Consider the following 22975-nt stretch of genomic DNA (forward strand, 5'->3'; position numbering starts at 1 on the left):
TGGAGAACTGGGGACGTTATGCTGTGGTGGGGGTTTTGCCTTTGTTTCTACAGGAGAAGAAAAGCTCTGGATACCATCAAAGTCATTCAAGATCTGATTTGAACAGAAGAAACCTCTTGATGAGGACAAATGATAGGTCATCTACCAAGTTATATCCCTCGATTTGTATAGAGACCTCACAAAGGTAGGAGGAATGTTTTGTTCTTGTTTTTCTGGGAATACGGAACAAAAAAACTCCAAAAAAGCAAAAAGACACCAAACATGTACATGCCTAAAGAAGAGAGGATAGCTATCTAGAAAGAACCATCATACAAATAAGACTCTAATGTATGGTAAAATACTTATACTAAATTCATACCCTCTTACCTCCTAGAACAGTCATAGTCCCTGATCACATGGCTTTGGAGTTGGGCTTGGCCCTCCTTCTCCAAATTCAAACTTGTTGTTTAAATAAAATTCAGAGTTTCTGTCTCATATCAAAAGGCCATTGGTGTGAGAGAAGACAGCACCAGGGCAAGCATGAGCCGGACAGGCACTGGGTGACTTTGTGCCTTGCAGATGAAAATAAACATGGACAAAGGAGATCCTAAGAAGCCGAAAGGCAAAAATGTCCTCATATGCATTCTTTGGAAAACTTGACAGGAAGAACACAAGAAGAAGCCAGATGCTTCTGTCAACTTATCAGAGTTCTCCAAGAAGTACTCAGAAAGGTAGAAGACTGGAAGACCATGTCTGCTAAAGAAAAGGGGAAATTTGAAGACATGGCAAAAGCTGGCAAGGCTTGCTTTGAAAGAGAAATAAAAACCTAAATCCTCCCCAAAGGGGAGACTAAAAAGAAGTTCAAGGACCCCAATGCACCCAAGAGGCCTCCTTCGGCCTTCTTGTTCTGTTCTGAGTATCGCCCAAAAATCAAAGGAGAACACCCTGGCTTGTCCATTGGTGATGTTGCAAAGAAACTGGGAGAGATGTGGAACAACACTGCTGCAGATGACAAGCAGCCCTATGAAATGAAGGCAGCCAAGCTGCAGGAGAAGTACGGAAAGGATATTGCTGTTTACAGAGTTAAAGGGAAACCCGATACAGCGAAAAAGGGGGTGGTCAAGGCAGAAAAGAGCAAGAAAAAAGGAAGAGGGAGATGATGAGGAGGATGAAGAGGATGAGGAAGAGAAAGATGAAGATGATGATGATGAATAAGTTGGTTCTTGCACAGTTGTTTTTTTTTTTTGTTTGTTTTGTTTTATTTGTTTGGTTGGTTGTATTGTTTGTTTTGTTGTCTATAAAGTATTTAACCCCCCCTGTACACAACTCACTCCTCCTAAAGAAAAAAAAGCTGAAAAAGCTGAAATGTAAGGCTGTGTAAGATTTGTTTTTAAACTGTACAGTGTCTTTTTTTGTTTTGTTTTGTTTTCTTTTGTTAACACACTACCAAATGTATCTTTAGCTAGCCCTGTCCTGGTGGTATTTTCTGTAGCCACTAACCTTGCCTGGTATAGTCTGAGGGTTGTAAATTGGCATGAAAATTTAAAGCAGGTTCTTGTTCATGCACAGCACAAATTAGTTACATATGGGGATGGTAGTTTTTTGGTTTTGTTTTGTTTGTTTGTTTACTCTTCAGTTGTCTCTGATGCAGATAATTGTCCTGTTAATTGAATACCATGCTGTACTTGCAAAAAACAAAAATGCAGCTGTTTTGACGTTATGAATGCTTCTAAGTAAATGCAATTTTTTTATTAGCTAAAAAAGGGGGGCACTGGTGTAAGACAGAAGAAAACAAAATCTAGGACTACTATTGTCTTCACTCTTTTTTCTCTAAAATTCTAATTTCCCTCATTCTTAATTTCATCCCTATTGTCACCTTTCCCTGTATGTTCACCTATGGAAATTAAACTTTCAGTGCTGATATTAATGTTTAAGTCCTCCACAGTGAACAAAAGTTTCCCAACAGCAGTCTTTGAACTCTCCAAAAAGAAGATGAAGCCCCACTTCATCAATTCCACTTGATTCAACTTAATGCCTCTGAACTAACAAACATCACCCTAAAAGTGGTGATATTTGGGACGATAATGCTCGAGACATCTCCAGACTAGCTAGCTGAAATGGTCCACCATCTTATTACACCATGGCCAGAGCTTCAGATAAGAACTTGAGAATTGGTTCTCTCCTTCCATCATGTGGGAATCAAACTTAGGTCACTAGTGTTGGCATCATGTAGTGTCTTGCCTATGAACCTGTAACAGTGAGTACATCCCTTTGGGCATGGCTTCAGGCAGACAGAAGTGGAAAGAGAGACGCATGAAGCATGGTCTTTCTCTCACATGCTCTTTCTCTTGGGTCAGGGGATCCGATAGGAAGGGCAGAGAAGTGCTCCCGTGGTTACCTGTGTAAGTTTTCCCCAATAAACACCCACTATCAGTTATCTTGGATCTAGTGAAATCATTACACCCTCACCTTCAGCATCAGGCCACATTATTGTCTACTCCATCTTGCTGACTCTAACTATACACTTTGTGGAATATGAGAGTATATGTTTGTGGTATATATCTGAGAGTGGTATATTTAATGTGCAGGGCATGTATCAGCTCATGTCTGTCATCTCTGCATGTGTGTTTGGAGAAGTTCGTCAGTGTTTGGGTTTGAGGGAGTCCTGTGTGAAAGAGGTGTTATAAATGCAATTGCCTGTGTAAAGCTCTGGCATGTCAGGATTGGCCTGTCACTAACAGATTTTGCCAAACTTATCAAACCCACTCCACCTATCTGTCCAAAGTCCTCATCAAAGGAGTGGGTGCTGGAATTGAACCCGGGTCCTCTGGAAAAGCAGACATTTTTCCATATTCCTTTTTTGGACATTCTTAAGACAGGATCTGTCTTTATATTTATGGCCATCCTGTAACTTAATACCTGAGCCAGACTGGCCTCAATTTCAGAGAGATCCACTTATCTTTCTCTTTCAAGTGCTGATATTATAAGACTACACCCAGGTGAGACATTTTTTATTCATGCTTTAAAAAAATTAAATGTGGCAGATGGTGGTAGCATATACCTTTAACCCCTGCACATGGGAAGCAGAGGCGGGTAGTTATCTCTGAGATTGAGGTCAGCCTAGTCTACAGAATAAGTTTCAAGACTACTAGGGCTACAAAAACAAACTCTGTCTCCAAAAATGGGGGAAAAATTACTATGTGTAAACAGCAGTACCATGGTGTCTATGTGCCAGTCAGAGGACAACTTGCAGGTGTCTCTATGTTGTAATCCAGGTAGACCTGACCCCGCCTCTCACCCAACTGCACATGGCAGGTGTATGTAGCCTGGCTCTTTAAAAAAGAAAGACTCCACCTGATGAGAGATGTCATTCTGTATATGTTTCTCATACTAGTTAATGAATAAAGCACTGTTGGCCAATAGGAAAGGAAGATAGGAGGGACTAGGAGACAAGGAGGAAATAGGAAGGAGAAAGGAGGGGTCAAGATGGAGAGTCTGGAGAAAGCAGTATGCCGCCGGCTCCCCGGTAAGAGAAATACATAGATCAGCAGAAATGGGTTAATACTTTAGACAGAGCTAGCCGATAAGAAACTAGTACCAGGCCAACAGAATTATATCTAATACAGAGTCTCAGTGTGTTAATTGGGGCTGGCGCGGCAGCGGGACCAAACTGGCAGCGGGAGGAAAAACCTTACTCTTTACAAATGGCGCCCACGTGGCTAATAAGAACTTCCATTTAAAATTTAACAAAAGCTTAAAAAAGGGTTTTAGAAACAAAAGAACAGAGACAAGCAAGGTTTCTTGGTAGCAGCATTTTTCTTGGTTGAACTCTGCTTTTCGAGAGACAAGCACGGCTCCTTTAAGGGATTCCTGACTCAGCATAAGCAGCAAAAAACCGCATGGCTTTAAAAAAGCACTGCTAACAATTTATGTTAGCAGATGTGTATCAGCTGGCAATGGCAGTGACTACATCTCCAAGCCGGCAACCTGCTGCTTGCTGCCTGTAGACTAAGGCAGTAACCACAGCTCTCATTGCTGGCGGTAAAATAGCCGCCACCATCTTTGATAAACCGTGGCAGAAACAACAAAGACTTTCATTTTAGCAATGTTGTTGTTTACCTGATAAAAGACTTGTGGCTAGAAAAAGATGATTTACAGTAAAGACAGATTCATATTACGAAAAACCTCTAAAGGTTTACAGTGTGTTTTAAAAAAATACGTAGGCTTGGGAGAGAAAAAAACAAAATGGTTATTAAAAGGCAGAGAACAGGTGGGTGTGGCTGCCCACGCCTTTAATTCCAGCACTTGGGAGGCAGAGGCAAACAGATCTCTTGTGATTTCAAAGTTAACCTGGTATGCAGAGTAAATTCCAGGACAGATAGGAGTTACACAGACAAAGCCTGTCTCAAAAAAATAGAAAAGAAACAGAATAATAAAAAAATCCACAAATGGAAAAAATCTGGACACTGTATGGTATTATATTGTCTTTGTATTGTTTGACTGCTGAGGAAACAATAACTGTTAAAGGAAATGCTGCTGAATTAATTCAATTTATATATTTTTAAAATGCTTTGACTCAAAAATTTAAGTTCAAGGACAAGTTACTGGGGGAAAAGATTTATATTTTTGTTTCCACAGAAAATGAAAAGCTGTGGATTCCTTTCAGACTAATGTGGTTTGAGCAAGCCAGACCCCCTGAAACAGCGTTCCTGGTAATCCAACATTCAAAACAGCTTGAGCAAAGCAGCCTTGCAGACTACAGCCAAGATTTCTGCATCTTCTTAGGATCCCCCATGACAGCGTCCCCTGTCAGCAGGAAGTAATTTGGAAAGAACAACGCCCCAATTCCCAAATATTGTTTATAAATGTTTGTTTTCATTTAAATGGGTTTAGTTATAAATGGTTAATGATCACAACCAATATTCTTTTTAAAGGTAAAAAGGGGATTATGGTATAGATATGAATTCTTTGTTTTCGAATGGATTTTCATTTATTGATACAATTTAAGGTCAATTTTATGATATGTATATTTCTCCTTTTGTTTAGGTATTGTGTTTATATAGCTCATTTAGAAATGTAATATAATTTAGTACAGATTACAGATAGTTACCTATAATAGTAAAAATTTATAGTGTTAGTTAGGTTTTCTAGATATATAGAGATGTATTTGAGATGGATAGGAATTCTTCAAACCTTTCAAAGACCTACAGAATATGGCATTTAAAATGGTTTAGGGTTTCCGTGACAGTGAGACATAAATGCTCCTGGCAACACAACCTGAGTAAGAAAGGAAGATGAAGATGGACATCGAAGAAATGTGTTATGAAGTTTGCTTTCAATATAGAAAGACTAGCCATTTGGACAAGATACTGCTCTTGTCTGGACTGTTTGACTTTATGCTGTATAAACTAGACATGCAGGACCCACAGAAAAGTGACTGCTGATTCAAGATGGACATTGCTACAGAGTTCCTGCTTCATGAAAGAGTCTGCCAGACAGGACACAGAGAAAGGTGACTGACAAACTGCCAATACAAGAAGACAGTTTAAAGTTTCCTGCTTTGCTGAAGAGTCTGCCAGACACACTATGGCCTATGGGCTGAAGATGGAAGATTACAGAAGAACTTCTGGTGACTGACCAGGCAAGATATCTCTGTCATTTCTAGAGTTTATATTTTATCCTTCTGTGGTCTTTGAAGGAGTTGAAGACAGATAGTTATGGTTATATTTTTCCTTAGTTAAGCTTAAAGATAAGTTACATATAGGACTTTAGACTCACAAATATAAGATAGATAATAGAATAGTTTCTTTTAATCTTGCTAAATGTTAATGGACTAAATATTGTTAACTGTGATTCTTAGTTGATAACTGTTGTGTTATATATTTTGCTTTGTTAAAGTTAAAACCCTTCTTTTTATTTAGACAGAAAAGAGATGATGGGAGATGTCATTCTGTATATGTTTCTCATACTGGTTAATGAATAAAGCACTGTTGGCCAATAGGAAAGGAAGATAGGAGGGACTAGGAGACAAGGAGGAAGTAGGAAGGAGAAAGGAGGGGTCAAGATGGAGAGTCTGAAGAAAGCAGTATGTCGGCCGGCTCCCCGGTAAGAGAAATACACAGATCAGCAGAAATGGGTTAATACTTAAGACAGAGCTAGCCGATAAGAAACTAGTACCAGCCCAACAGAATTATATCTAATACAGAGTCTCAGTGTGTTAATTGGGGCTGGCGCGGCAGTGGGACCAGACTGGCAGCGGGAGGAAAAACCATACTCCTTACATCCACCCACTTCCATTCTTTTTTTCCCACTCTTTCTGCCTGTTCCCCTGAGGCAGGCAGGACTTTTCCTGTCTCCCTCTCCTCTTCTGTCCTCTCTGTTTCTCTTTACCTCTTTTCTCTTTCCTTGCCCCTTCCTTCCCCTTTCTAAGAAAACTTCTCATTTATCTCTGTCTGCCCAGCATGTTTGTCCCCCACCTAGGTCACATTTACCCATCTTGGAATCCACCAAGGTTCCCCATGTGCTTTATACTATTACTCTAGTTCCTCCTCTATGTGAGTACTAAAGATGAAACCAAGGCAGTCAAGTTTGGCAACAAGTACCCTAAACTGGTGAGTGAACTCATTGGCCCTGATTTCAGTTTCAAAAATATTTATGTGTGTGTTGGTGTGTGGGTGTACAAACAAATCAAGAGTAGTAATCAGAAAAGAAACTTGTATGAGAAATGTGGGTCCCCCAGAGAATGAATTCTGGTCATCAGGCTTAGTAGTGACCACATTTACCCACTAAAAAAATTCTCTGCTGTTCATTTGTGTATCTGAGAAAATATAAAAAAACAAGTTTAGTCCCTAAAATAAAGTAACATAATCCAAACATAATGGATGACAGCATAAATATCATTTTTATTTGCAAATAGGTTTTTATTCAAATTATCCATTATTCCCATATTCTTGGAATATAGTATTTATTACAACAGCTTATCACATTGACTACATTAATAGGATTTTTCATGTATTTGAAGATTACTTTTACAGGCAAAGGTTTTACCACAGTGATTACATCCATCCATAGAGTCTCTACCCAGTATGACTTTTTTCATGCCTGTGAAGTTGACTGTTATATGCAAAGACTTTACCACACTGACTGCACTCATAGGGTTTTTCTCCAGTATGACTTCTTTCATGTATTTTAAGATTACTTTTACATGCAAAGGTTTTACCACAGTCACTACATTCATATGGTCTCTCTCCAGTATGATTTCTCTCATGTGTTTGAAGATTACTTTTATAAGCAAAGGCTTTACCACACTGATTACATTCATAGTGTTTCTCTCCAGTATGTCTTCTTTCATGTATTTGAAGATTACTTTTACATGCAAATGTTTTACCACAGTGATTACATCCATAGGGTTTCTCTCCAGTATGACTTCTTTCATGTAGTTGAAGATGATTTTTATAGGCAAAGGTTTTACCACAGTCATTACATCCATAGGGTTTCTCTCCAGTATGTCTTCTTTCATGCCTGTGAAGAATACTTTTACATGCAAAGGCTTTGCCACAGTGATTACATCCATAGGGTCTCTCTCCAGTATGACTTCGTTCATGTATTTGAAGCTCAAGTTTACGTACAAAGGCTTTATCACAGTGCTTGCATCCATAAGGTTTCTCTCCAGTATGACTTCTTTCATGGACTTGAAGATCACATTTACGTCCAAAAGCTTTACCACATTGATTACATTCATAGGGTTTCTCTCCACTGTGACTTCTTTCATGAGTGAGAAGATTACTCTTCTGTGCAAAAGCTTTACCACACTGATTACATGCATAAGGTTTCTCTCCAGTATGACTTCTTTCATGTATGTGAAGATCACATTTATATGCAAAGGCTTTACCACATTGATTACATTCATAGGGTTTCTCTCCAGTATGAATTCTTACATGTCTGAGAAGATTCTTCTTCAGTGCAAAGGCTTTACCACATTGATTACATTTATGAGATATCTCTCCAGTATGAGTTCTTTCATGTATTAGAAGATAACTAGTATGTGCAATGGCTGTATCACATTGATGATATACATGTGTTTTCTCTCTAGAATGAGTTATATGTACTTGATTGTGACTATGACATGCAAAGGCTTTAATACTTTGATTATACTCATAGTTTTTAACTTCCAGATGAATTCTTTGTTGTACTTTTAAAGAGGAAGCAGATCCAAATGTTTTATCATATTGCTCACATTCATAAAGGTCCTCTTGAGTACTGACTATTTTTGTATCTTTGAAGACGATATATCTATTAAACAAAGAATAACAAATAACATGTTTTCACATTGCATTCACATAGTCTAACATTTTATACTTCATACATATGTGTTTCTCCATGATAACAAGGTCCTTGACTCTCATAAACTGCTTCTTTCACTAAACTATGGTAAGTCCCTCAATACAAGGATTTGAGGAATACTAGTATTAGTAGGGAAGGTTTGCTTATAACAGGTCTTGGTCATAAACTAAACCCCCTATCCATATGTATACCTTTTAAGATACTTGATTGGTATGAAACTAAGAGGATGGACAGTTGTACAAGGCTATGATTAAAATTGTGACATCTTTTATGGCATTGTTCCCTTGCCTTTTTTTTTTTTTTTACATTAAAGGTCTATTACTTATTTTGTCTATAAGTATTATGTCTGAATGTATGCCTGAATGCCAGAAAAGGGCACCAGATCTCATTATAGATGGTTGTAAGCCACAATGTTGTTTCTGAAAATTAAACTCAGGACTTCTGGAAGAGCAGCCAGTGCTCTTAACCTCTGAGCCATCTCTCCACCCATCTTTTTGTGTGGAAAGCATCAATAGACATTGCAGTACATGGTATTGTGGGAATTTAATAATCATCACAGAGCTGGGCTTATTTACATTGTTATTTGTAGCAATATATTCACCTCTGCACCTGTAACAGTGACCACGCCTTTTGGGCATGGTTACAGGTACAGACATGACCAGTTAAAGGGAATGGATTAGGGTGCAGGAGGCCTATGAGGTAGTGGAGAGCATTGAGGAGGCAGGGCTGCGACCTTGGAGCAAGAACACCGAGACAGTCACTTGCCATTTTCTATGTAAGTTCTTCTACCAAGAAAACTCCACTAATCATTCATACTGGTCTGGTGAATCATTAATTCCCACACCATCAGTTGTTTTCATTAAAAGTTGAGGGTACATAAACATTTTTCAGAGGTACATATGTTTCACTTTGCACATGAAAATTACCTTCCATGTCTTCTAGAACTTGGACAATGTTCTCCAATATTGTAGTCTTGCCATTTGTAGCCTAAAATACAGTACCAGAAAATATATATTATGGAAAATTAGGCACAATTTAAATTAATACTAAATTAAATTAAATTAAAGTTAACTTTAAAACAATGCCTAATTTATTCACTGGATTCTTCCTCTTCCACAGCTGAAATCACAGAAGTGCACCAACCTCTAAAAAAGGCTTGTCCCCTTAAGTTCAAAAGTGACAGAAAGCTCAAATTCTTACCTATAGATGTGAGGTTCCAGTAGGTTTCCAGCATCACATCTTTGTAGAGACTCTTCTGGGAAGGATCCAGCAAAGTCCACTCTTTATGAGTGAAGTTCACATGCACATCCTCATAGGTCACTACATCCTAAAGTATCCCATATAAGTATGTAATAGAAATGACTGCATTGTAAATGTATACACTTCATTGGGAATATATTTACATAATTCTGTGTAATCAATGTAATCTATGACATGGGTCATAGAATTTCAAATGCAGTCATGAAGTCATTATAGAAGGAAACAGAAAAGGAGGAGGATGCCTTCTATTTCTGTGACCACCGAATAGAATATGGCATTGAAGGGGAAACGCCTAGTAATATAAACAAAGTGACTTGCAAACAGAGTAACATACACACACACACACACACACACACACACACACACACAAGCAAAATTATTCGTCAAAATTATGCACTTCAAAAAAGTAGATAATATGGGTGTAGTAGCGCACACATATAATCCTGGGTACTATCTTGTTTGTACTCTAACAAATAAAGCTTGCCTAAAAATCAGAGGGCAGAGCTAGCCACTAACTTAACCACTACTTAGAGGTCTAGAGGTCTGTACAGACAGGAAGTGATATGGCTAGGTGAAGAGAAGACTATAATGTAAGAAGTACGATTTTTCCTCCCGCTGCTGCTCTTGTCCCGCCGCCGCGCCAGCCCCAAATAACGCACAGAGACTCTGTATTTGATATTATGCTGTTGGCCAGGTGCTAGTTTCTTATCGGCTAGCTCTGTCTTAATTATTAACCCATTTCTATGTATTTCCACGTGGTCTTACTGAGAGCGGAGGAATGGCGGTTCTGTTCTCTCCAGGCTCTCCATCCTGACTCTCCTTACTACTTCCTATTTCCTCCTTGTCTCCTAGTCCCTCCTATCTTCCTTTCCTATTGGCCAACAGTGCTTTATTCATTAACCAGTATGAGAAACATATACAGAATGACATCTCCCATCACTATAAAGTGAGAGGAGATAGTAGCATGAACTCTTTTCAGTCCAAGGATTTCATAGAGTAAGAACTCTAGTGGCTGGCTGCTCTGCTTCTCTGATCTTTCAGTTTTCACCCTCTAATATCTGACACTGGGTTTTTTTATTATTAAGACCAATTAGAATGCATGCTACATAATCTAAAACCTCAGAAGGCAAAGACCTATAGAATTCTGTGATTTCCAAGCCACACTGGTCTATTTATGTAGAGACTGCCAAGACAGCCAAAGGTACATAGTAAGACCCTATTTCAAACAAACAAAATATAGAAAGCATTCAGGGGTTCACTCGAAATTCCTCCACAGAATTAGAACATTCTTTCCAATTCTGTACCTGTTCATCATAAGCTAGAGTAATCACTTTTAAACTGTAAGGTTAATTATTCCTAGGAAGGAAGACATTTTTAAGAAGTTCCTGACTGACAAGTCAGAGTAACCAAAAACATTAATAAAGTAAATGCTGATCCTAAAACAATTAAAAAAAAAAAAAACCTAAAGGGATGGAGTATATAAAAATGAGTCAACAAATAAGATTACCTGTTGCAATTGAAGAGGACCAGCATTAATCCCCAACACTCACTTAGAGGCTCCCAACCATTCCCAACTCCAGGTCAAGAGAACCCAATGCTCTCTCCTGACTTCACTAAATACCAGGTAGACAAATGGTACACAGCCATATACATAGGCAAAAAAGTCACATATTTAAAAAGTTTTAAATGTAAAACCATACACAAAGAAAAGTTTACACACCTGCAATTCAGTGATTCAGGAGATCACTATCAGTTTCATGACTGCATGCATTCTTAGTCTGAAAAATGACACCCTCTTCCAAGATTCAAAAGGCATGATGTGTGCAAAGTTCAGCACAAAGGCAAATGCTTGGCATGTACAAAACCTAATTTTATCAGGCAAAAATATAAACATAAAAATGTAAGACAAGAAAAATGGACTAGCAAGAAAAACAATTGCTTCTACTTTAACTTACATTATTTAGGAATGGAGTCTTTAATGATGGTGATGGAATAGCAACATGGAAAGGAAGAGGGCTGCACAGTTCCAAGCACACAAAGAAGTGTGACGAGGGTATAAACACGCAAAGCCCTTCCCCAGAGACTACATTCTCCAGAAAGTCTCCTCCTAAGGGTTACATAAGTCACCAATGAAGGCAAACACCAAAGAAAAATGCACAAATACAACACACTATCTGGAAGAGTTTTCATTCCCAACTCTCCACATTTTGGCACAAGTCATGATAGGTTCACAGCCAAAACATGTTGCTAAATTTAGTCAAATTTCAAAGATCCCTATATTATATAACAGTCTCAACACTGTTCAAATAGCCAATGTTTCTTCTGACACTCAAGGCAATCGCTTAACTGTGACATCCTGTAATATCAAAACACAAACTATATCTAAAACACAACGGCACAGAATATACATTTCCCTTCCAAAGTATTAAGAAGAGATTGGGAGTCTTGCAGGGCAATTCTAAGTCCAGTAGCTCTGTGTCAGAAACCTGTGGTTTCATTTTCAAAGGTCTTACATGGCTCTTTCTCACTGCAACTTCTCATATATCTCTCTCCTTGGTCACTTTCACTCCCTGCAGGCAGCTTTTCATGGCAGGACTCTTAAAATCTGGCTATTTCAACATACTGTTCCATGAAAATAGAACTAGGGCTTTATCTCTTTTATCCTTTATGAAAGGAAGTCCCATAGTCTCTTCACCGGGACCCAGGAGTTCTAGACCCAACACAAAGGCTGAAAATTTTTATTCTATTCAGACAGGTGTCCTGCAGCCCCAGGTGACCTTGAATGCCATGGGGGTGATCAGATTCAGAACATTTTGGGTAAAGGGATGGCTCAGTGATTACCAGCACTTGATCTGGGTTTGGTTCCCAACACCCACATGGTGGCTGACAACTACTCCAGTTGTAGGAGATCTGACTCTTTTCTGGTCTCTCTGGGCACCAGGCACACACACTGTACGCAGGCAAGACATTCATACATAGAAAAATTATAATTAGATCCTATTAAGAAGAAAAAGAATAAATTAGGGCCTAAAGATGTGGCTCAGTTGGTAGCATATTTGCTAAACATGCACGAAGCCCTCAATTCAATTCCTATTCCTTAAATGTGACAAGGATCAGGATACCTGAAAGGAGAATGGAGAAGAATCAGAAGTCCAAGGTCATTCTTGGGGACATACAGAATATGTGGCCAGCCTGGGGTGTATAAGACTCTAACACCTCAAGAAACAAGAACACAACAAGAATCACATAAGAATACTCCAGGGGAAAGAAGAGCAAAGGGTTGGGATACATATTACAGAAGAATTATAAGAGGTCACAAGTCTGAAATAAGTATTGATTCCATTCATAGACAAGTCACCAACAACATTTGGTTGAATTCTAACTCACAGATAGTCTCACTCCTATACTTAAACGTACTTCTAATTTTTGTGGACTTTTTGACACAGGATCTCTTTGTATCTCTGGCTGGCCTAAAACTCACTATTTGGACCAGGTTACTCTTGAACTTCCTATATCTAATTCAAAACACTAGGATGATAGAGTATGAGCCCTCATGCTCAATTAATTAAATTTACTGATTAAGTAAAGTATAATACAGTGATATATGGCAACTTCTTGAAGAAGGGCAAAAATAAAGTGAAAGTAACAGATTAGTTTTAAAATCTTTTAACTCTAGCTAATGGAATGTCTAGCCATGTAACAGGCACAAACAATTGGCCTCCTATTTGCCTAGGAAAACCTTGTAGTGAGATAGTTACATTGTCTCCTTCTGTGGCACTGACCACGCCCATTGGGGGTGGAGCCATGGGCGGAAGTGACCTGTGGAAGGAGGTCTGAGGAAGAACCTGGGAATGCTCTCTTGCTGGTGGGACTTGGACAGGAGAAAATCCGGTGGAACTTGCCGGTGTTCATCTGTCTAGGTTGTAAGTTATTACTCCCTGAATAAACATCTATTCGACCTATTTGTTTATCCTGATCCTTATTTAACCACAATATCTGGTGTCAGAAGCGGGATTAGGATTTTCACGGGACCTGGGTTTCACCCAGGTGGCAGACGCCACTCCCCTCCCCCACCATCCCCAACGGGCAGGGTCCCTTGCCTAACCAGGTGGACTCACCACAGCTTTGGGACATTTGCCTCTTCCTTACATCTCCTTTGCTGCCACAGCGGGCCTAAGAAGGCACTCACTGCTTCTTATTTTTTGTCCATTTCCGCACTGCACTTTGCAATCGCACAGAGCCACTTGAGCCACTTGAGCCCGCCCTGCTTGTGCTTTTCCCATGGTTAGCCCTGCAGTCCCAGCAATTCCACAAGACTCCTTTTACTCATTTGTCTAACAAAATTTCACTTGCCATAGTTTGTTAAGAGCTATTCTACAGGGACCAGGATCAGAAGGATCGTCTGCTGCCGGACAATATTTGGCGGTACACTTCCGGGCAGAACCGGGATCAGAGGGGTCCTCTGTGGCTGGATGCTATTTGGTGGTACACCTCCAGGCGTAACTACCACAAGCTGAGATCTACAACTAAAAGCATCAAAGTTCCAGGACAACAGAATTACTCCTAAGGTAATTGTAACACCCTTTGCAATTTAACCTGATATAATATCTGAGATCAATTGTTCCATAACTATGGCAGATAATTTTACAATGCAGGACTTTAGGAATTATTTTACTTCATATATAGAAGGAATTTTAGCAGAAGAAAATTATGACTGGACCAATATGTACTTTTATTTTGTAATAGCAATGGGTTTCATCATTAACATGACATTCTTAAGGAAATGGTTTGAGATTACAGCAAACAATAAGGAACTTGTACAAACCATAGAAGATTTAGTAACGAGGATTCGAAACATTGAAAATGATAGAATTCAAAGCATAGAAAGCATAGAAAGAAAGGTTCAGAATATTGAAAACAGGATTTGTTTCATGTCTGATACCTCAATAACCAGGACAGAAACAATGCAATGCATTAACACCCTAGCAGAAACAGCTTGTTCCTGGTCAGAGGAAGCTACTAATAAGTTTAAAAAACTGGAACATCAGATAGAAAGACTAGATGATAGAATCTCTTCCATGTCTGAGGATAATGGCAAGCTAGCAGATAGAACATTGTTTCTGGAAGGCAATTTACATGCCATTCAGATCATATCTAAGGATGAGAAGATTAAAAACATGGACTCATTTGTAGTTGGAGAAAGTAAGAAACTGACTGATGCAATGAAGTCTCTAGAAAGTTATTTGATTCAAGAAGTTCAGACACTCAAAGAAACAATGGTGAATAGACTTCAGGCTTTAGAAGACCTTCAGTCTGATACATCAGAAGAAGAACTACAGGTTAACAGGGCATGAAAAAGACTTAAAATTTTCCACACCATTTTGGGTCAGGGGAGCTTTCCCTGTATCTATTAATGAAAAACCAGCAACGAAAAAACACCCAAAAGGTGTCATTGTATATCAGTGGGAACCAATACGTATGAAAGATTTAAAAGGTATAAAGGAAGCAGTAGTCTCTTATGGCAGGCACTCACCATATGCGAAGCAATTAGTAGAATCATGGGCAAGGAATAACAAGGTAACCCCTAAGGATTGGGATCAATTAATATCAGCTGTCCTTGAAAACTCTCAATTAGAATGGAGGGCTTTATGGAGAGAGAAAGCAAAAGCTCTTGAACTTCAGGGCTTAAAGAAAGGTTATGAAGCTCCCCAGGATAAAATTCTTGGTGAGGGTCTCTATGCTGACCCAGAAACCCAAGCTGCCTATGATGAATATATCTTGTCTCTATGCCGTACAGCAGCTTTGAATGCTTGGGATAAGGTTCATGAATTAGGAGAGAGGATAGAACCCTATACCAAGATAAGGCAAGGACCTAGAGAACGCTCTAGTGTCTTTCTAGAAAGATTACCTAGGGCAGTACAATTAGAGGTAGCAGACATAGATGCTAGGTGAATACTCATAGAATCTTTAGCTTATGAGAATGTGAATCCTCAATGCAAACAGGTGCTTTGGCCTTTAAAAATGCGATCGGCACCCTTGGATAAATGGGTCCTATATAAAGGCAGCATTGAGTATAATGACAATAAGACTGAAGCATGGGTAGGAGAAGCCATATCTAAAGGTCAGAGAAGACATCAAGATAACAGAGTTCTTTACTATGGTGACTTAGAAGCTTGGGTAGGAGAAGCCATCTCCAAAGGTTTGACGAGATATCAACATGTCAGATGTTATAGCTGTGATAAGATAAGACATCTAAAAAGAAATTGTAGGCAAAGCTTCCCTAGAAATAACACTCCCAGGAATCAATCAAACAGAAGGCCTCAGCCTCCTGGGTTATATAAAAGGTGTGGCAAAGGCAGACACTGGACAAATGAGTGTAGATCGACCAGAGACAAACAAGGAAACCCTTTACCATCGGGAAACTCCTTGGGGGGGGCCTCTCGAAGGTCCCCACGTCACAGGTTGTCCGAACATTCCCAGTCATAGTGGAAGACAATCTCCCACAGGACAATTAGAAAATTCTGTGCCTATTATAAAAACTCATACCGCTCTGGATGACAAACAGTGATGGTAGTTGAATCAAACATGACAGAAGGAAATAAAAAACGTATATTTTGGCAAACTGCTATAAATAGTCAAAGGCCTAAATTGATAGTTAGGATGAATAATAGACTGTTTGACAGGTTACTTGACACAGGGGCAGACGTAACTATAATATATAATAAATCTTGGCCTCGAAGATGGCCCCTGCATAAGGTAAATGTTCAATTCTTAGGGATTGGAACCCTGTCTCAGGTAAAACAGAGCATGAGATGGATTGAATGTATAGGACCAGAAGGACAGAGAGGAAGGTTGAGACCATATGTGGTTGATGTAGTGATAAATTTATGGGGTCGTGATCTATTACAGCAATGGAATACAAAGATTAACATTCCTCCAGTATTACATAGTAACCATAAACGACCTCATGATTGTGGAAAAAATATTATGAAGTACTATACAAGTCAGATACCAAATATCCAGGCTGTACAAAAACAGAATACAAGTGCTGAACAAACAGAGGAACCAAAAGCCCTACCTTTAAAATGGCTAACAGAGGAACCTGTCTGGGTAGGACAATGGCCTATGACCTCTGAGAAGTTAGAAGCTTTAGAAAGCCTGGTTCGGGAACAGCTAAATGCTGGACATATCAAGGAATCAACCAGTCCTTGGAATTCTCCTGTATTTGTGATCAAAAAGAAATCTGGTAAATGGAGAATGCTTACAGACCTGAGAGCCATCAATAAAGTTATCCAGCCAATGGGCTCTCTACAGCCTGGAATGCCCTTGCCTTCTTTGATACCCAAAGAATGGCCTATTATAGTTATTGATTTAAAGGATTGCTTCTTCACTATACCTTTATAAGAACAAGATAAAGAGAAATTTGCCTTCACGGTACCTAATTACAATAATTCTCAACCGGTGAAGAGATATCAGTGGAAGGTTTTGCCACAGGGAATGCTAAATAGCCCCACCCTGTGCCAATATTTTGTACAAAAACCGCTAGAAATAATTCGTAAACAGTTTCCACAATCCATAATCTATCATTACATGGATGATATATTGTTAGCTGACTCTAAAGGAGAAATATTAGAAAAAATGTTTGAGAAAGTAAAGGAAGTTTTACCTCACTGGGGATTACAAATTGCACCTTAAAAAATACAAAAAGGAGAGTCTATCAACTACTTAGGATATAAAATAGGTCTACAGAAAATTAGACCACAAAAAGTACAGATCAGAAGAGATTGCTACCAGACTCTTAATGATCTTCAAAAATTACTAGGAGAGATTTCTCAACTGCAAACCATTATTGGAGTAGAAGGGCATGACTTGAAAAACTTGAAAATGGCCCTAAAAGGAGATAAGAACTTGAATAGTCCACAAATACTATCAGCTGAAGCTGAGAAGGAATTAGAATGGGTAGAAAAGAGGATACTAGAAGCACATGTGGACCGTGAGGATCCAAACCTAGACTGTATTCTGGTTATATTACCATCTAGAGAGTATCCTTCAGGGTTTTTGATGCAGAGAGAAGATAGCATATTAGAATGGATATTCCTACCACATAAACAGAATAAAAAACTAAAAACATATATAGACAATATCTCTGACTTGATTATAAAAGGTAAATTAAGACTTCGTCAGCTAACAGGAAGGGACCCAGCAGAAATCATAGTACCTTTAACTAATGAGGAAATTTCTTCCTTATGGAAAGATAATGAATATTGGCAGAGCATGCAGTAATTTTTTTGGGAATGATTAGCAACAATTATCCCAAAACTGAGAGAATCAAATTCATAAAGAAAATGATTTGGATCCTTCCATGCATTGTAAGAAAAACACCTATTTCTGAAGTTCCTACATTCTACACTGATGCAAACAAATCAGGTAAGGCAGGATATAAAAGTGGTTCAAAGCCCTTACAATTCTGTACAAAAGGCAGAATTGTATGCCATTCTCATGGTACTTATGGATTTTACAGGACCCCTCAATATAGTTACTGACTCTCAATATGCAGAGAGAGTCGTTTTACACATTGAGACTGCAGAATTTATTCCTGACAATACAGAATTAACTTCATTGTTTATACAGTTACAAGATACTATCAGAAAGAGGATTCATCCTATATATATAACACACATCAGATCCCATACGGGTCTGCCAGGTCCTCTAGCACAAGGCAATGATGAAATTGATCGTTTATTGATAGGAAGTGTGCTAGAAGCCTCAGAGTTTCATAAGAAACACCACGTGAACAGCAAAGGTTTAAAAAAGAATTTTTCTATCACTTGGGAACAAGCCAAGGAAATAGTAAGGAAATGTTCTACTTGATCATTCTATAACCAAACTCCTTTACCACCAGGCAGTAACCCTAAAGGTATAAATAGGAATGAAATATGGCAAATGGATATGTTTCATTTTGCAGAATTTGGAAAATTAAAATATGTACATCACACTATGGATACATTTTCAGCGTTTCAATGGGCCACTGCTCTGAGCTCTGAAAAGACTGATTCTGTTATCACACACCTATTAGAGGTAATGGCCATTATGGGCATACCTGCACAAATAAAAACTGACACTGCTCCAGCATATGTCTCCAGAAAATTGAAACAGTTTATTGAGTATTATAACATAAAGCACATAACTGGTATACCACACAATCCTACAGAACAAGCAGTGGTTGAGAAATCCAATCGTACTTTAAAAGAAATGCTCCATAAACAGGCAGGAGGAACCAAGACACCCAAACACAGATTACATAACGCCTTATTAACATTAAACTTTCTTAATGCTGATGAAAAAGGAAAAACAGCTGCAGAAACACACTGGACAATAGAAAAAACTTCTGAACTAAATCAGCCAGTGTACTTCAAGGATGTTTTGACCTCAGAATGGAAAGCAGGATATGTGTTACGTTGGGATAGGGGTTTTGCATTTGTATCTACAGGAGAAGAAAAACTATGGATACCATCTAAGTTAATCAAGATCCGAGTTGAACAAGAGAAACATCTTAATGAAGAGAAATGACAAGTCATCCAACAAATTAGGTCCCATGAAATGTGCGGAGACCTCTCAAAGGTAGGGGAAGTGTTCTGTTCTTGTTCTTACAGGAAAACAGAGAAAACCTATCATCAAACAGCCAAAAGACACTGAACATGTAGGTACCTACAGAAGAGAAGACAGCTCTCCAGAAACAATCACTTAATGAAGCAGAATCTGATATATGGTAAAAATATTTAATTCTAGTAAACTATTTCTATACAGAAATCTATTTCTCTCTACTATCTAGTATTCCTGAAGTCCCAATTCATGTAAACCAATGCTGGCTTTGGAGTTGGATTTGGCTTTCCTTCTCTAAATTCAAGCATGTTGTTAAGATTAAATTCATGGTTTCTGCCTTAAATCAAGAAGCCAATTGGTGTAAGGCAGAAGAAAACAAAATCTGGGGACTCTTTTCTTATATGCAATTTTCTCTCTGAAATCCTAATTTTCTCACATATGTTTTAATGCTTATTGTTGTCTTTCTCTAATGCATACCTTAAAACTTGAAAATTTTACTTTAATATTGATGTTTAAGTTTTCCACAAGGAATAGTAACAATTCCTAACAGCAGTCTTTGAACTCTCCGGAAAGAAGATGGGGCCCCATGTCATCGTTTCCACTTGACTCAACCTGATGCATCTGAAATACAAACATCACCTTAAATCCGGTTTGAGACTGTTTTGCTCGAGACAACTCATGACTAGCTAGCTGTAATGGTGCACCTTCTTATTACACCCTGGCCAGAGTTTCAAATAGAACTACAGTCAAGCATTTTCTCCCACACAATGACTAGCTACATATGTCACAGCCAGTTCTGTTGAGAAATTTGGTTGCTAAAAATTTTATTCCTACAGGATCCATTGGAGCAATCATCGTCCCATTTCAGCAGGAAGTAACCTTAAGATAACAACGCCCCCTTTCCCTACCCTTGGAATTTTGGGATAATAGTCATCTTCTTTGGGTTGGTTTTAGTTATTTAGGGTTGGGTATGGAAGGTGATGCTTACACTCGGGTTTATCTTTTAGACAGGAATAGGGTATGGTTGGGAAAGGTACGGTTTAGATGGGATATAGGTAGATTAGCCTATTTTCTTGTGAATTTGAGTAAGAGTGAGATAGTATTTTACAGCTTACATTGTTATGTAAAATTACATAACAGCTTATATGTTATGTAAAATTAAGTTTATATTTTGTTATATTGTGTGAAATCTTTTCACTTATGATGTTTTATGCACATTATTTTTACCATATTCTATGTATATATACTTTTACTTATGTTCAAGACATTTCGTATATTGATACAATTTATACACATTTATTCTTGCCATATTCTATGTATGTATACTTTTCTTATATTCAAGACATTTTGTATATTGATACAATTTGGGATATTTATCATGCTGCCCTTTATAGTTCTACCTCTTGTCTTGACACTTATACTCTACCTCTATTTTAGGGATTTATATGTATGTATATATATATAGTTATATTGTTTAAGTATTTGTTCCTGCTTTACTCAGGGAAGTTTCAATCAGTTTTTTAGCTAAGTTCCTGAGTATTACAGATTATCTTCACTCATGTTTTCCTGTACCTATGAGATTAGTCAGATATAGATGCTCAATCTTCAATCACTTCATAGACATGCAGAACATGGCATTTAAATGTTTTAATATTAGTACTCTGTTGACATGAGACACTGTTGCTCCTGACAGCACAGTGCACTTTCCCGAAAATGTTGGACACTGTTGTTGCTCCTGCTGGAGCTCATTCTCCCCTCAGCTAATGGCCTGTTGGGCAAAGAACTGCCCCCACCTTGACCACTGTTTAGGACATGCAATTCTACGTGCTTGCAGGAGACAAATACAGAAGACTGCTGGACCTTGCCAAGTCATGGTAAAACAGCCATTCTACCTCCCTGCTGTTGTTGTGGTCTGTCAAGTTCTCTTGGCCTTAGCCAAAATTGGGTGTACCAACGTTGCTGTGAGACCTAGGGTGACTGTCCAGGTGGCTTGCTGTTTCTGTCCTTGCTGCACCTTTTGGAAGTTGCCCATCCACACTTCCTGTCTACCCTAGTATCATTATTTTCCTTCTCAGGTCTTGATGAGGTTGAAGATTAAACTCTCACAACTATTATTCTCTCTTCCTAGTTAGATATATTAGTTACTAGACTTACATTTTCCAGCTTAGGACAACTCTATTGTAAACTCCGTTATGCCTTCACCCTAGGACTAGATATGTAGGTCATTTTGTTCTCGATTTTCCTTTTCTTAGAGCACAATTGTTATTCACTGTTTTGTATATAGTTTTGTATTAAGCCTAAATCTTTTCTTTAGACTAAAAGGGGAATTGTAGTGAGATAGTTACATTTTCTCCTTCTGTGGCACTGACCACGCCCATTGGGGGGTGGAGCCATGGGCAGAAGTGACCTGTGGAAGGAAGTCTGAGGATGAACCGGGGAACCAGGGAACGCTCTCTTGCTGGCGGGACTCGGACAGGAGAGCATCCAGTGGAACTTGCTGGTGCTCATCTGTCTAGGTTGTAAGTTATTTCTCCCTGAATAAACATTTGGCCTATTTGTTTATCCTGATCCTTATTTAACCGCAATAAAACTTTGTATTTTATTTCTCAAGGACACACTATAAAATTTGCAAAGGTATGCCCAAGTGAGATCTTGGTCTTATAATGAGGAAATTGGTTTGTGTTTTTAGAACCAGGTCTCATTCTATGCTCTAGTCTAGACTGAAGCTATTGTGATCCTCCTGCTTCAACTTTTTAAGTGTTGGAATTACAGGTATGAGTCATGTCTGGCTGAAGGTAATTCTGTATAAAAGCTAATACAGTGGCAGACTATTTGCCTATCATGTGTGAAGCCCACTGGAAAAATAAATAACCAATGTAGCCTCATTTCTCATCTAGTATGCCCATAAGCATATAAAATGCATGTGAGGTTCTTCCAACCAAAATAAATCAAAAGAGATGAAAAGGACACTGCATATTCAAAGGACAAATCCAGCATGATGATGTTTCAATTTCTGATATCTATTCACCAAACACAATGGCAGTCTCATTTGTAAAAGAAACACTATTAAAACTTAAGTAAAATATTGTCCATAACACACTGATAATGGGAGACATCAATACTCAACTCTCACCCATAAACAGGTCATCCATACAAAAGCTAAACAGAAAAATACTGGAGCTAACAGGTACTATAACCCAAATGAACTTAACAGACATTTACATTTCACTCAAACACAAGAAAAAAGTGCTTAATCTCAGCAATGTAATAGAGCCCCAGACCTTTAACTCACTCCATCATGTAGGTGCCATTCAGGCTGTAAAATTCAGCACATACGAAGCACTATCTGCCAAAAATAGAAACAAAGTTCTAATCCATCTAACTCCATAGTTATTAGAAAAAGTCTGTAAATGTACTAACCTTGCTTTTGAGCTTCTGTAGCTCTGTTTCTGGCTAACTGTTCCTGTTAACTGAAGAATATTAACCCAGGACATGGTTTTGGTGCTGAAACACTTATGCTGAAAGACTTGATACTATCCTCAGATCCAAATAACCAGAGTAGTCCCAGACCAGATAATAAAGACTTCCAACTGGCTTAAACCCATGTCCTAGCAGTTCTCTGTGCTGAATACCCACATTTCTTGAGGTCTCAGTGAGTTTCCAGAAACCAAACCTCAGGACACCAGGGGTTTCAGAGCCCCTTGGAAGGAAGATGAGTTCAATAGTCAAGGGACTGCTAGGGAATCACAACCTAAAATATTCCAGGTCCCCAGGTATCTTTGTTGTGGAT

General features: G+C 38.6%; 1 protein-coding gene and 2 pseudogenes across 1 annotated transcript; 1 reads left to right on the forward strand and 2 right to left on the reverse strand.

Moving 5' to 3' along the window:
• LOC127216534 (zinc finger protein 431-like) overlaps positions 1-22975 on the reverse strand; it is a 420225-nt pseudogene that overhangs the window by 391250 nt on the left and 6000 nt on the right.
• Positions 571-1194, forward strand: LOC127216736 (high mobility group protein B1-like; annotated as a pseudogene).
• LOC127216729 (zinc finger protein OZF) lies at positions 6862-11829 on the reverse strand. The gene is made up of 4 exons (XM_051177546.1): positions 11303-11829; positions 9523-9649; positions 9249-9309; positions 6862-8271 (listed from the first exon to the last, which is right to left on the reverse strand). The coding sequence occupies exons 2-4, from the start codon at positions 9554-9556 to the stop codon at positions 7056-7058; spliced, it is 1311 nt and encodes a 436-aa protein (XP_051033503.1). The 5' UTR covers positions 9557-9649; positions 11303-11829; the 3' UTR covers positions 6862-7055.

This window comes from Phodopus roborovskii, unplaced genomic scaffold (genome assembly GCF_943737965.1).
Source record: "Phodopus roborovskii unplaced genomic scaffold, PHOROB, whole genome shotgun sequence".
NCBI lineage: Eukaryota > Metazoa > Chordata > Mammalia > Rodentia > Cricetidae > Phodopus > Phodopus roborovskii.

Excerpts from the sequence above, each read along its gene's own strand:
- LOC127216729 (XM_051177546.1), bottom strand. The coding sequence starts at position 9,556 with ATGCTGGAAACCTACTGGAACCTCACATCTATAG. Across the intron at positions 9,310-9,522 it reads CTGGAACCTCACATCTATAG|GCTACAAATGGCAAGACTAC; the intron begins GTAAGAATTTGA and ends ACTGTATTTTAG. Across the intron at positions 8,272-9,248 it reads AGTTCTAGAAGACATGGAAG|ATATATCGTCTTCAAAGATA; the intron begins GTAATTTTCATG and ends TTTGTTTAATAG.